The sequence below is a fragment of the Sphaeramia orbicularis genome, chromosome 5 (genome assembly GCF_902148855.1).
Source record: "Sphaeramia orbicularis chromosome 5, fSphaOr1.1, whole genome shotgun sequence".
NCBI classification, from domain to species: Eukaryota; Metazoa; Chordata; class Actinopteri; order Kurtiformes; family Apogonidae; genus Sphaeramia; species Sphaeramia orbicularis.
Window position 1 is genome coordinate 27,022,170 of NC_043961.1, and position 15,863 is coordinate 27,038,032.

Sequence of the window (15,863 nt, forward strand, 5' to 3'; positions counted from 1 at the left end):
ACGTGGATAATATTAGATTTCACTTTGTTTCTGTAGACAGTGATCATATTTTTTCACAGTGAGTGGGCTCTCCCACATGTTCCATGTTACCGTCTGCCTCTCAGCAACTTTGAAACAGGGCCACGGATTAGCAAGTCAAAGCTTTTGTTGTCTTTCACTGCATAATATTTATTAGAATGTCACCTGACACTTTACATCTGAAATGTAGTTTAAGAGGTCATCACCAAATATCACACTGCTGCTGCTCCTGCTGCTGCTACTGCTTGATGCTGATGCTGATGACAGTAATGGTAATGCTGACATCTTTGCTGTATCTTCTCCTGCAGTTTTCATACATCAACACTAGATGGTAATGATGTGCTCACCTCAGTTCTTTATGTTTTAAAAGACCAAAGCTTGTATTTAATTTATTTTTTTTATTGCCTTTAATATCATACAGTAGAAATGAAAACATAAAAAACACTTAAAATAAACCATTGTTGAAATAAACAGTTTATATCACACATTTAGTATCTTAACTTAACTCTGCTCTCAATAAATATAACTGTTGATGTTTTCTTACTTATAAATATTGCATTAAACATTCCTACATATTAGTGGCACAAAGAGCATATGAACATATTTCAAGTACAACATAAAGAAATGCTCTGTAGAACCAAAATGAAATAAAGAAATGAAAATCCTCACATTTTAAAGAGGTGAGTTACATTCTGCTTGTGAGCTGGGGAATGAGCATTACATTGTCAGGCTGCTGTCGGAGTTTCCATCTGATCATCAGTGTGTTTTCGGTCCGAATCCCTCCAGCCAGTCCAGAACCGTGTCCAGTTCTCCCACGGCCTTCTGGGCTGCCTGGTTAATCTGAAGCTGCTCAGAGACACAAGATGAACAGGAGGAAAAAGAAACAGGTGTGTCAACAAGATTTATCTCCTTCTGAGTGTCATAATGGTTGGGTTTAACATGGAACAGTGCAATAACTGTCGTTTCACGTTATTCACACAACCTAAACATTTATATCCTTTATGTAAAATACACCTTCCAGTTGGGCAGTCAGGAACTTTGATTTAGACCTGATTTAGTTTGTTTTTGGTTTGTGCACTTTACTGTTTAATAATGGTGTAAAAGTTTTTAATAACTGCCTAAAACCAGGTTAAAACATCACTAAAAATAAAACTTGTGCAGAGGAATAATATCAGTGGCTCCCCTTACAATCTACTGTGACACTTATGGTGTAATTTATTGTATATAGTAAATAGTGTTTTTTTTTTATTTTTTTTATTTACACACCAAAAGTGGATCTAGAAAGTTTTACTTGAAGTAGGAAGTGGAAATCCATATATATACAGTATGTACGAGGATTCAACTAAAGATACACAAAAATACTTTAAAACTATACTGTTACCCATAAAGTTGGAGTGAAATGTTTTTTTTTTTTTTACCTGTTCTCATGAAATCATTATGACAATGTGATTTTTCTTGGTAGATAAAGTGTAACTGGGACTCCAATTATTACACCAGGTCAAATTACTGGTGTGTATAAATAAGAATAAAAACAGGGATGTGTCTGAAAGTGGGTATGTGCGCATGTGTGAGTTTAAGTGTGTGTACATATGATTATATGCAATTGCTCTCTCTTTTTTATGATTTTTTTTTTTTTTTTTTAATGTTATATACCTGTTGTGAAGCACATTGAATCTGCCTTGTGCATGAAATGTGCTCTATAAATAAAGTTGCATTGAATTGAAAACAAAATTATTCCAACATTATGGGCAACAGTGTATTTATTGTCATATAAAGCCCTGTATCAACACACAACCCAAGTGTCCTCAGTGCACAACAGGAACAAGAACCAGCATTTAAACCAAAAAAAACAAACAAACTGTGTTAAAGTGAAAATGAAAGGATTCCAGAACAAATAGAAGTTTTGCTCTGTAAATAATCACAATAAATGCCCTTAAGATGAAGTGGGTAGAAGAATAAAAGGCTTTAAACCACTTGTCAATTTATATGGTTTGTTGAGGAGCTTGTGAACATTGGGGTTGAGACCTGCCCCTGTTACATACCTTTATAAACTCTGCATGTAGAGAGTCAATGGTCCTCTGCGTCTCCTCTCCACAGTGGCAGTGCTGCACGAAACAACACATGCATTAATACAATGCAATGCTTGTGCTTTGGTAAAACTTATATTATCACTGAACAACTGACTTACACATTTATGTATATCTCTTCTGATGGTGACAAAAGCATTGGCCAGAGCACTGGAGCTGCGTTGGTCCTGTGGCTGAGACAAGGCGTAGTTGCCAAACACTCTCTCAACATAGAAACGCAACAGGAGGCGCATGAAACAGCACCTCTGCCCCTCCTGATAAGATAAGATAAGATAAGATAAGATAAGAGAAGAGAAGAGAAGAGAAGAGAAGAGAAGAGAAGAGAAGAAAAGAGAAGACAAGATAAAATAACATAAGACAAAATGAGATAAAATGAGATGAGATATAATAAGATCAAATGAGATGAGATGAGATAAAGTAAGATGAAATGAGACGAGATGAGATATGATAAGGTAAGGTAAGATAAGACAAAATAAGATAAAATGAGATGAGATAAAGTAAGATAAGATAAGATAAGAGAAGATAAGATAAGAGAAGATAAGATAAGAGAAGATAAGATAAGAGAAGATACAACAGCAACATACAACAAGCAAGCACAGAGCAAAAGACCAAAAATAAGTAAAAAAAAAAAAAAAAAATAGAGAGAGAGAGAAAAATGAGAAATTTGGTAGTTATATAAATATTTATCTAAATATAGAATTAGAATTAAAGTTAAAATGAAATATTATTTCCACATTTATGATAGTGACACATAAAGGTAAAATTATATCTCACACACTCATATTATGTTTTAGCCTGATGCAACATACGGTTTAGGTTAAATCAATGTTAAAATCTGGAATTCTTATCAGAAATGGACTCACCTGAACATTCCTCATTGCTGATTTATCCAAAAGTTTCACTGCTATCTCACTGTCACCTGATATCTGTAGAACAACATGAGGACAGAAACAAGCTTTATGTTCATGCTTTCATGAGTATTATGTGATTTTATATGTTTTTTTCTAGTACAGTGATGGTTTATGTTCATGCGATAGCTGCGTGTGTGTGTGTTTGTATTAAACTCACTGCACTGAGCCGAATGGTAGAATAATGTTTGCGTAGTTCATGAATGTGAACATTAACGCTGCAGCTGTCCAGATGCAGAGTCCGACTCTCCACGGTGTCACTCAGACCACTGAGCAGGACGAGCAGGCAGAGACAGCAGCCAAACAGCATCTTCATCATCATCACTGCAGTTACCTAGTGGGGAAGCTAACACACACACATATTCTAATAAAAATTGACTTCATTCCCCACTAAAATCAGTTATTATACTGGATATATAATATGCTAGTAAATAGTGACTGATGTAATTGCTGCTTAATAACAATATACCTTATTTATCTGTACAAAATGTATAAAGAAAAGAGTTATAAATGCCCATCACTATTTTCAAGAACCCAATCTGACATGATCTAATAATAATTACTTGGATATTCAATGACTTATCAAAACAAACAGTAAAAAACCAAAACTTCATTAAAAATGTTATCTTAGCACTAAAGTAATGCACGTAATAATTTATTATATATTATACATTATACTTAGAAATGCCTTAAAGTCTTAATATCTAATCCTTGCACATGTTTTTGATTATTCTGGAAATGCAACAGGATGTGTAATTCCTTTGACCTGTAAATTGCCATGCAGAGACCCCATCAGCCATCACCTGTTGAGACTCACCTGTGTGTGTTTCACTCAGACGACGAGTCCAGGGAATGATGTGTCTCTCCATGTCGATGCTGTGTCTTCTTATACTGTAGTCAGGGGGATTTTCACCTTCAGTCATGACACACACACATACATGCATGTTCACATGTGCACATGCCCAAATTGATTTACAGGAGCAGGAAGTGTGTTACAATTAAAGGAACTGCCGGTGAATGTCTCAACACCTGATGCAAAGAAAGAGTACTTAGGATTTCCTCCTCCCTGAAGTGTGCAGAAACACTTTCACTGACAGTGTTACTATGTAATTTATCAATGAGTCATTCATACAGGACCATTTTCCTCCATAGCCAACACATATTTAAATAAGCTTTATATTCTTCATTCCACTGGTCTGTTTTTTCAGATGGTATTCAGCTGTATATAGTGAAAATGCAGCTTGTCACACTGTCACCGGAGGAACCTCACCGCCTGTCAGACGAGTCCTGATCGAAAACACCTACCGGACCTGCTCTCCTGCTTGTGTGGTCATAGAGCGTTTACATGACGTCTGAGAATTTACAGGACCTGAGAAGAAAAATGAGGCGGGAAATCCACAGGAAGAGGAATAACCTGTATTGATGACAGTTTTTAAAGACGTTAATACAGTCTAATTATAGGAAATTTCCTAATTTGCCTCAAGAAATTCAGGGTTGTGAAATAGGTCTCAGAACTTTCCATATGAGGAATAGTTAATGCCTGATTCTATCCACAAGAGGTCACTATGAAACTGTTACTTAATGTGGAACACTATAATTGTGATAAATCAGAGTTAAGTCACATTCTGCACTGATGCTTTAGCAGCTGGTTTTGAGCAGAGGTATTCAAAGTGATTTTATCATGATGTCTACATTTAATTAAATGACTTCATAGACTTATACGATCACATAAAGTTCTAAATATATATTCTAAATAGTTTGAGGCAATAATCCCACCCTTAAAATGTTTGGTAAAGAAGTGATTCTTTATTTGTTGGTATCAGAGGCTGTCTACACCATCATGTAGACAAAAGAATCTTCTGAGAATGTCTAAAAACTTGGTTGATTAAATTAAAAGAAAAAATGTATAAGTCCTGACTGTGTTCACAGCAAAAATCTCTATTCTCCATTTAATGTCTTATTATAAAGCAGAAAATTTGGACTTTACATTTTACATATGGTGACTGGCAGAGAGTCAGGCGCCACCAAAAGCAGCTGTAATAGTTTTTACACTTCCTCCCTAATTAAATACATGTTGAGCCAAAGGAAAAACACCACTCCACATTTCCCAGGGTTATATAGCAATATTACCCGATGATGGATAGAAACTAAAACAAAACTTAAAAATCAAACATGGTCAAAATGAGCAAAGAAAAAGTTTTATTTTTCTTATTTGTACAAAGCTGCTTTATACAGAAGAATAATATACAGAAGACTAAGAATAGAAAGAAAGAAAATGACATTTTTACACGGAGTACCTTGAAAATCACAGGCACATTAAAGACAGTTTCAACTACATGGTAGTTTTGTGATAAATCATTTCCTCTTTGTTTATCTTGTGAAGACCTGTGCAGGTCTCATCTGCCACATGAACATAACTACCCTCTTAATGTCTATCAATGTACCTGTATTTTCAGCCTTTACTTACTCTAACCTCTTGCTGCACTGTATTTTATACTCAAATATTTATGTTAAACTGTAACTCTTATAAAAACCTATTCCTAAATGCTGGTACACCCACTCCTTGTACATTTGTGCTTCAATGACGCAATCCTTTGTTTCTCAACTACAACATGTATGTCTAAAATGTTTAAAACCGAGAACTTTCAAACCTTTACAGTATTTATTCATTCATTTTGTGTTCTTTTAATATTGCAGTTCCACAGAGTGTACTTTTACTGAATGTTTGTACAGCGTTTTTTTGTGTTTGCACCTCCAGGCATTTAGGGCTTTACATTTCTCCTAAATGACAATAGAGTGGAGGTGTCTAAAACACATGATGACATCCACAGGGATGGGGGGGTTCAGGTGGTTTCCATCCAAACGCAGGTACCTAGGGCAACATAACATGTATAAGCATGTCGTTCCTGACATCCCAACTTCTTTCCTATTTACTTCTTTCATTCTTGTTAATGGGTGCCAAAAGGTAACATAGTGGGACGTACCTTAGTTTGGGCACCAGACTCTGATCAGACGTATCAGTGTCCAGGCTGCACGGGCAGATCTGAGTCCCATTGATGACTGTCAAAAAAATATGAATAAAAAATATATGAACATGAATTGAAGCAATACATTATTTTTACAATCTTATTAAGTACTTATTATCAAGTCCAAATGGCTTATACTGTCATGGAGAAGACAAAAAAATACAAAAATCATCAAGCGTTTATTGTAATATGTATAGATTACATCCTAAACCAGAAACAGAATTAACCCTCCAGGACAAAAGCAGCCAACAGCAACCAAAAGCATCTACTGATCCACAATGTTTAATAACTCTGAATCACTGTTGCTGTCAATACATTGAAATAATTCAGGTAAAACTGCAGTTTCTCAGCTTTTCAGCAGCATCAGATTTGACCCATTTAGACGTTCAGAGGCTCCATAGTAAACATCGAAACATTGTCATTTACTACAGCCTTGATTCACCAGTAAAACCCACATAGCTTGACAAATGACAGTGGTAGCAGACAGTTATTTTTTACCTTTACTTAATGATATATTTTGTTAAAAAAGTAACTTTTGCTTCAGTTTTGTTTAAACAGTTTTAATGAACATTGACATGGTCAGTAAACAAAATGTAAGAACATGTTTGCTTTTTGCTGAAAAATGCATAGAAAAAAAAATTGTGATGAATCACTTTGGAAAGGTTAGATGTTGAAAAAAAAAAAAAAAAAAAAAAAAAATAAAACCCCACACACAAAACAAAGAAAACATTTGAAAGTCACCACAAAAATAGTTCTGTGTCTCTAAGGGTTAACAGACCAGCCACTATATGTAAGCACCGAGAGTGAAGGAAGTGATCAAATGTGTACATCTATTTCTCAACAACAGTAAGTCTAGTACAAAACATTCAATTAAAATGATGTATATTATTTTACGTGATTTTGGGTGATTTCAGTGAAATAACTGCTTGAATAGTTACTTGTTCACAGTAAATATAACATCCAGTTCTAGGGAAAGTTATAGCAAATGAAAGCAATTAAAAAAAATCAAGATGAGTTCACCACTAGGAGGCAGGCATCATGGAAAACACATTTGCTTCTGGCCAGACTTTTATTTTATTTTGCAGACTTAACTCTAATGAATGTCACTGATTGGAATTGTGAAACTCTTTGCTGAACACTGTTTTTATATACATATTCATTCCATAGCGCTGTAAAACTGAAGCGACTGTATAGAAACTCTGTAGAGACTGATGCCTCCAAAATCTTTGATAAGATGCTGTGTAATAACATTTTCAGCCATCCGGGAATATTTCTTATGTCACTTATTATTTCTTATGCCTCTCATGAGTTTTGTCTGTATAGTATAGTATAGTATTTATATGTTGAAGTGTGTGTGAAGGTGTTGGGATACTATATCCACTGCGTTGGCATTGTTTCTCCATTCTCTACTCTCAGTCTTCAGAATCATCAGAATACTTTTTCAATACCAGGGAGAATTTTTTGATGGGAAAAGGCAGGAGTGACTGAAACTAAAATATACTCTCCTTTTTAAGGAGGTGGAGCACTGTCTATAACCTCAGGCCTAAACCTCCCGTGGTGGTCAGTAGTGTTGAGAACAGGTAACTGTAAAGGCCATAGTATTAAATGGATGGGGCTGTTTTCACCCTTTAAAGGGGTCATATTTACTAAACCCACTTTTATTATTCTTTGGTACATTTATTTGTGTGTTTGGACCTTAATTGTTCTAAAAGTTTGAATTTCAACCCTCCAGGTGCTGCAAAGCTATCTTTATATTCATTTTGGCAGAAAAAAGTGGATTTCCACAACCCGTTTTAATTCCTTCTTAATTTGTTGCGTCTATAACTAGTTATGTCACAACATTTGCTCTTATGAAGACAAGACTTCTGATGAACATTTCTCCGAGTACAACATAATTGTTTGTCAGCAGCAGTGATTGTAGACCATACTGAAAATATGTCCAAACTAAAATGTTCAGTTGTTGGTTGAACTGGACAGAGCAGCACAGCCAACAACCTGGAGGGGGCGGGGCACGAAGTGGCTCATTTGCATTTAAAGGGCCTGCGCTCAAAACGACCTTTTTCGTTTCATTACTCAGAAATAGGGTTGAAGATGGACCTGTAGAGTTGAATTAATAAAGAATTCAGACCTAAGCATAGCATTTACAGTTTATGTAGACCACAGGGAAATGTTTTAAAATGCATAATTATATTAAAAAAAGCAAAATGTCACTCCTTTAAGAACCAGTCCCTGAGGTTTTCCCTTCCGTTTGTCAACCTGACGCACTCCTGGAGTTCTGGACTTACCCTCGATGCTGTTGTGGTCCAGGTGCAGGTGCTCCAGGTGGGAGCTGAAGAGTGGAACAGAGGCCAGCTGGTTGTGGGACAGCTGCAGGTCCAGCAGGGTGGATATGTTGAAGACAGCCTTGGGCAGCCCTTTGTCACTGAGCTGATTGTAGTTCAGTCTCACAAAGGCCAAATGAGTGAAGCCTTTAAAGTAGTCTCTAAAAAGACACAATGAAAGAACTGTGACATTTCACATCCAACTGATTTGTATCTTTGCAGTATGTGTGTGTGTGTGTGCATGTGTGTGTGTGCGTGTGTGTGTGTGTGTGTGTGTAGGTGTGTGTGTTTGTGTCAGCTGTTTGACACTGTGTGCAGTGTATACTTGCCTTGGGATGTCATCTATAAGGTTCCTGTCCAGGAAAAGCTGTATGAGGCCATTTGGAACCCCATCAGGCATCTTTTTAAGGACATTTCGAGCCAGATTGAGCTGCATCAGGCTTTTCAGATCTTTAAAAGTGTTTTTTCCCAGGTCGTTGTCACTCAGCTGAAAGTACAGTGTTCATTTCCACAAAACATGAGTACAGAAAAAATTTAAAAAGGACCATTTAAGCACTGAGCAGGGGTGTCAAACATGTGGCCCATGGGCCAAAATCGGCCCACCAAAGGGTCCAATTCGACCCACGAAATAAATTTGTTAAATGCAAAAATTACCCTGAAGATATGAACAGTCAATGCTGCAAACTTAAACTAACTTCAGTCCAGGGGCCACATACAACCCAAGTTGATCTCAGTATCCCAGTAAAATAATAGCATAGCCTATAAATAAAAACTCCAAATTTTTTGTTTTAGTGTGGAAAAAGTAAAATTACTCAATGGAAATGTTTACTTTTACAAGCTATCCTTTCACAAAAATGTGAATGATCTAAACAATCATGAACAACCTGAAATTTTTTAAGAAAAAGTGGAAGTTGTTATTTGAATGTTTTGCTTATTACTGAATGTTTTGAGCCTTTGTCGATCCACTGCATCTATAAGTTGTTATGCACAAGTGTAAATGACAAGCAAACATTGTTGAAATGGTTCTTATACTTGTTGCACTTAAACAACATGAACATTTTGTAGTTGTATTTCTAGGTTTTTATGTTATTCGTTTATTGGTCTGGCCCATTTGAGATCACATTGGACTGTATCTGACCCCTGAACTAAAATGACTTTGACACCCCTGGCATAGCGGTTCACCTGGTTATGGTACAGATCCAGCAGGGTCAGGTTGCCCATCTTGCTGAAGGCACCAGAGGGGATCTTGGAAATGCGATTTCTTGCTAGGCGGAGTTGTTCAAGGCTTGCTGGAAGGCCTGAGGGGACTTCTTTCAGCTGATTACGCTGAATATAGAGATAGAGCAGGGAGGGGATCTTCCCAAACACCTGCACGAGACATTAATAAAACACATCTTCAGATGTGTGAAGGAATTTTAAAGTAATGAAAATTTATAGAGGAAAACTCTCCAACCTGCTTGTCTATTCGATGAATGCGGTTGTTGGCCAAGTTGATCCAGCGAACATCAGTAGCGTTAAGGAATGGCTCAGCTGTCACCTCTGAGATGAAGTTGTTCTGCAAGTACAAATAGTGAGTTCTAGATGGGATGACGGGGATCACACGGAGGTTGTGGTTCTCACAGTTCAGGGCATTTGGATAGTTTGGGGTGCAGGTACACTCTTTGGGGCAGTCAGGAAAGAAAGAGGACATCCCCAGGATGACTGGGGGGTAGTCTGTGGGCTCCTGAGGCTCTGGTTGTCCTGGTGCAGGAGGCTGGGGGACTGAAGGCCTCCTGGTGGTGGCTGGGCGCCTGGTGGGTTTCTTTGGCCGAGGTCTCTGGGTGAACACTGCCCCCATTAGGAGGAACAGAGCCAATGCAGAGAAGAGTCCCACGCCGGCCTTCATGGTCCTAAAAACAGAGCAGAACACGGCAGAGATGTTTGATGCACAAAGCAGTAGAAAACAAACAAACAAGCAAACAAACAAACAAACAAACAAAAACAGAAAACCCTCAAACACCGAAAAAAGTACTGTTAACTAATAGGATCACCTGTCAGCTCTCAGTCACCTCTCCTAAAGCTCTATATTGGTACATGTTTCAAGTATTGATAATGTTATTTTCAATGCTTTCTTCAAATAATATACACTAAACAAAAATATAAATGCCCCACTTTTGTTTTTGCTCCCATTTTTCATGAGCTGAACACAAAGATCTAAACTTTTTCTATGTACACAAAAAGGCCTATTTCTCTCAAATATTGTTCATAAATTTGTCTAAATCTGTGTTAGTGAGCACTTCTCCTTTGTCCTTTGCTGAGATAATCCATCCACCTCACAGGTGTGGCACATCAAGATGCTGATTAGACAGCATGATTACTGCAGAGGTGTGATTTAGGCTGGCCACAATAAAAGGCCACTCTAAAATGTGCAGTTTTACTGTATTGGGTGGTCCAGGGGGGTCAGAAAACCAGTCAGTATTTGGTGTGACCACCATTTTCCTCGCACAGTCTTCATGAATTCTCTGAAACAGCTTCGGAGATGGCTTATGGTAGAGAAATGAACATTCAATTCACAGGCAAAAGCTCTGGCGGAGATTCCTGCAGTCAGCATGCCAATTGCATATTCCCTCAAAACTTGTGACATCTGTGGTATTGTGCTGTGTGATAAAACTGCACATTTTGGAGCGGCCTTTTATTGTGGCCAGCCTAAGGCACACCTGTGCAAAAATCATGCTGTCTAATCAGCATCTTGATATGCCACACCTGTGAGGTGGATGGATTATCTCAGCAAAGAAGTGTTCACTAACACAAATTTAGACAGATTTGTGAACAATATTTGAGAGAAATAAACCTTGTGTGTACACAGAAAAAGTTTTAGATCTTTGAGTTCAGCTCATGAAAAATGGGAGCAAAAACGAAAGTGGGGCATTTATATTTTTGTTCAGTGTATTTTCTGGAGCAAAAATTCACTCAAGTGTTCCCACTGTCCTTCAGTTAAATCAATACTGTTGGCTTGTGGTGGTCCAGTGGATAGCACTGTCACCACACAGCAAGAAGGTCCTGGGTTCAATTCAGACCAGGGACCTTTCTGCGTGGAGGTCACATGTTCATGACTGAATTCTCTCTGGGTACTCCAGCTTCCTCTCACCATCGTAAGACATGCACTAATAGGTTAATTGGTTAATCTAAATTGCCCATAGGTGTGAGTGATGTGGTTGTCTGTCTCTCTCTGTCAGCCCTGTAATGAACTGTCTTTGAATGAACTTGTGATGAAGAATTGGAAGTCATTAATAGAATAACTGGTTCTTATGGAAAATGTAAGTACAGTCAGGGGATAAGAATATTATAAATAAAGCATATACTGAAACTGATACTTGTTTTTAAGATATGCACATATTAGGAGATAAAATGCGCTAAAGTATGTTAGTGCATGTACTCCTGTTTGCTTCTCTAAATGGCACTGATTATAATCTTCTCCAGGTAATGCACTGTTGCCCATAAAGTTGGATTTATTTTGTTTTCAAATATATTTCTCTATTTATTCCTATGTATATACATCAGTGATCACCTTTGATCATGTGCAATGATTACATACTAAGTCCCAGTTACACTTTATCTGTCATGAATAAATCACATTGTCACAATCATTTAATGAGAGGAGATAAAAGCATTTTATTACCCATTTATATGCAAGAGTGTACATTGACTGTGGTGGAAACTTCTTATACAATCCCTCTTCAGAAGCCTCTTTGGATGATTTAAAATTTTTTATCCCTGCCCCTTGAAGGGGATTCAAGAGGTATTGTTTTTGGTTCAGTTTGTTTCTTTGTTAACACTCTGGCAGCAAACCTGTTGGTTGAATTCATACCAAATGTGGTTTATAGATTGCCAGTGACCCAGAATAGATGTGATTACATTTTGGGAAAAGTAGGTCAAAGTAAATTTTTTTAAATGAATTTTAAAATCTTTTTTCTTCTCCCATTTACTTATAATAGGCGAAATTTCACGTCTCTATAAAAACATCAATTTTGTTTAAAAGTACTTCAAACTTGGCACATATATAGAAGCAACTGATATGCTGACATTAGCACATGCATAGACGTGATGACATCAGCTGGATTGATGCCAAAATAAGCTACAATATGTGCGAGGGGCGGGGTTTGTTGTGCCTGGCACCACTTGTTTTTAAATTTTAATCATAACATAGATGATACTGGTTAGTAAACTATTCTAGATAATATTATAAAGACCAAAGTATTTAAAAGTGGTCTTGAGACTGGTCTTGAATACAGCAACACCAATAAATGGTTTCTTTTATTTAAATCAGTGGTTTATGGTTTGGCAGTGCAAGAAACAGAAAGAATAAGCACAAAGTCCAATGAGGAGAGGTTTGTTTAATTTGATTAGATTTGAAAGTGAAGGAGGAGCAGATAATAATACAGGAAATGAGTTCTTATGAACGAGGGAGGAAAGGAAAGGTTTGGTGGATAAAGGCTCTTTTGTTAGCACTGGTCCAGAGGGAGACTTGGATGGAGAGAACAGCAGGTCTGGAAGGTTAAGACTCTCTGACCCAGGACAGACCCAAAGGAAACTGGACTAAAATCCCAGTGAGACTCTGTTGAATCCAATATGCATCCTAAAAAACACAGTAAATACAGGAATAATGCAAGAGAACTGGTGAACTGCACAGATACTGATCCCACCTTCTATTATTCCATTCATCATCACTGTTATGGAGGTTGTCTGAAATCTTTCCAGAGGTATTTTGGATAAACCCTTTTATTTATGTTGTGTTTTAGCATAATGATAACATAAAAGCTTTTCCAAGGCACACCCAGCATTTCAACTTCCACAACAACAGAAATGAGCAGAAGTGCTTTGACATGTGAGAATGGATGTCTTAAATATGTCCAGCAGATGTGAGCATCGGTTCAGTTCATGAACTATGTGATAATCTCTGTGCCCTCGGAGCATCTCAGACACTTGCACTGCCGTCGGGGTACGTGTATTTTTTAATGTGACTGAAAAATGGCTGCACAGAAGAGCTGGAGATTGGACAAAATCCCTTTATTTGAATGTGTTTCACTGCACTGTGTACTGTACCTAATCAAAATAGGCCTGCTGTAAATAATTACAGTGCATCCAGCTGTCAAAATACATGATGCTTCAGCACGACTGCTCTAATAGTTTCCCATCACTTTGCTCCAGTTAACAAAGCATCGGGCCAATTTGATAAACATCACATATGAATCACTGGGTAGGAATGAGGTCTAAAGCCAAATTCTGTCCTGCCTGGAAAAACAAATCCCATTTTTCACTAACGGTGTTCCCTGGCACTACCTTTCCTTTTCCCCCTCAGTCATCCAGAGCCTCCCGGTCCCTCAGTCCAAACCAGAACCAGCGCTCCCTCCATCCCCTAGTGCTGCTGTTGTCATAACTGACATTCTCGGTCAAAGCCTTGTTGTTTTGTTTATGACTTGCAGCTCATCACAGTAGTTCAACCATCCCTGTTGTATATTTGTGTGTCAGCTGGTACCATTGTTGCACACATACACACAAATAGCCAACATTTTCTGCTACAGTGACTAGCTTCAGTCCATATGTAGTCCATATATCACTGATATAAGAAGCTAAATATCTAATAATGCTGGTAATTAGTTAATTTTGTATTAAACTGTGTTAAATCATGTTATACATATTTAATTTATTTCATTAGATTATTCATATTGCAGTCAGTATAAGCTCTTAGTTTTGTTTAAATGTCACAACAAACTCCCTGACTGTGACAATTTCTTATTCCATCATTTCCCATATTCCTCACATCCTCTTTTTTTTCCAGAACAGGATTATCACCAGACCCTTATTTACTGCAAATGCGTGAATATGAGTCAGGAGGCTCGCTCAGATGTCTGAAAGTATCTGGAATCGAATAAGGCTACAATTAACAACATTAGACACAAATGTGACATGATTCATGTGACTGGATTCAGACTGCATATTTGAACTGTTATTAAGGCACTTCTCTGTGGAATTCAGACCATTTGATGTGAGAATGGTTCGGTATCCATGCACAGTTTCATTTAGTCTTCAGGCTCTGAAACTCTCCCCCTGCAGATACTTTTCAGAGGGAAAAACATTTGCCATAACATTTCCCCATGTGGGTGTGGCTGCAGCAGTAGCTTTGCAAATGTTGAATGGATTTAATGTGTTAATGCATTGATGCTGTAATGCATTTGATACGCAGCAGTGCTAAAAGGACTTAGAAGTTGATCTATAATAATAATAATACATGCAAATCAAATTAGCAAAGACAGACAGGGCTATACATTGTGCTCCATCAGTCCTGCAGACCCCAGGCAGTCTGCTCTGCTGCCATCACTGTCTTTGTCCTGATCATCAGCCAGGTCAAGGTGGATCATACATTTACATCCTTTTTTGTTAAAGTCAAACATATAGGTCAACACTACTACAATTTATCAATTCATCACAGACTTTTTTGGTGAGTAGATGTGCATGCTCAAGTTGTATCCTATATTTCACATGGTTGTTCGTTAAAACTGATGCAAAAATGAGGTCGATGAAAATCTGTCCGGATCACAACTGATTTAACAATCATTCATTCAAAGCAGCAGACTGCCTGGAAATCCTTTAGATCCATCAGATGAGTCTTCTGCACCTTCTGTTTTCATGAGCACAGCCACTTCACCCTCTTCATACTTTAACTTTACTGCAGCAGCTCCAACTTACGATGAAAAAAGGCTTCAGGGGAGCAGAGACGTGGTGGAACGGAGGTGTGCAGAGGCACCCAGAGGACAGAGTACCACTGTGTATGGCACAGCGTTTCTATAGAAACACAGCAGCATGGCTCAGCCGTGCATCTGCCAGGCTTCTTCTTGGTCCACAAACTCACACTCACTACCCCCCCCCTCCTCTTCTGCCTTGTCTCCCTGTTTCACACACAACTACACTGCATTCTGATCTTATTGATCATAAAACTGCCCCCCTGGAAACAACAAATAAAGTCTCTTACCTGCCTCCGGTACCTGCCCTCTTTTGTTAAGTCACAAGTTAAATGTCTTTTCTTCTCTCTGCCTCTCTCACTTTTTTCCTTCCCTCCCTCTCTCTCTCTTCCTCTGTTCCTCTTCGTCCCTAACCCTCCCCTCCCTTTCACTCTCTCTCTCCTTTGGTGGACAAGCCTGCCTGTTGGGTTTGTTCCCTGGCTTTTTCCCTCTGAAGGTCACAGTGGTTCTTTTTTTTTTTTTTCTTTCCCTGCTTGGCTCAAGGCCATTGAGATTTAATCTTAATTCTCTCTGGAACAGCACAAACTCTTTCTTGTGTCTGAACTATGTCATAGTTTATTATTATTTTGTTGTATCTCAGCATAGCATGGGAGTGTTTGCCTCAGCTTGACCAAAACAAAAACCGAGGGTGAGTGTGCATGTTTGCATATTTGCGTGTAAAATTCACAAGCATTTATTTGTCTATGAGAAACACTGAGAAAATTAGAACTCTTTTCAGGAAAGC

The 15,863-nt window shown here is 37.9% G+C and overlaps 2 protein-coding genes across 3 annotated transcripts; both read right to left on the bottom strand.

The window, feature by feature from the left end:
* Window positions 1-633: 633 nt before the first annotated feature.
* Window positions 634-3,329, bottom strand: il19l (interleukin 19 like). Its single transcript, XM_030133290.1, has 5 exons — window positions 3,174-3,329; window positions 2,969-3,031; window positions 2,207-2,359; window positions 2,061-2,123; window positions 634-864 (listed from the first exon to the last, which is right to left on the bottom strand). The coding sequence occupies exons 1-5, from the start codon at window positions 3,327-3,329 to the stop codon at window positions 775-777; spliced, it is 525 nt and encodes a 174-aa protein (XP_029989150.1). The 3' UTR covers window positions 634-774.
* A 1,860-nt stretch (window positions 3,330-5,189) lies between these two features.
* prelp (proline/arginine-rich end leucine-rich repeat protein) lies at window positions 5,190-15,478 on the bottom strand. 2 transcript variants are annotated; one of them, XM_030133288.1, is made up of 7 exons: window positions 15,370-15,478; window positions 9,814-10,249; window positions 9,543-9,728; window positions 8,690-8,847; window positions 8,325-8,521; window positions 5,998-6,073; window positions 5,190-5,885 (listed from the first exon to the last, which is right to left on the bottom strand). In XM_030133288.1, the coding sequence occupies exons 2-7, from the start codon at window positions 10,243-10,245 to the stop codon at window positions 5,795-5,797; spliced, it is 1,140 nt and encodes a 379-aa protein (XP_029989148.1). In that variant the 5' UTR covers window positions 10,246-10,249; window positions 15,370-15,478; the 3' UTR covers window positions 5,190-5,794. The 2 variants fall into 2 exon arrangements, with proteins under 2 accessions (XP_029989148.1, XP_029989149.1); XM_030133289.1 differs by lacking the exon at window positions 15,370-15,478 and adding an exon at window positions 15,087-15,210.
* Between the last annotated feature and the right edge of the window lie 385 nt (window positions 15,479-15,863).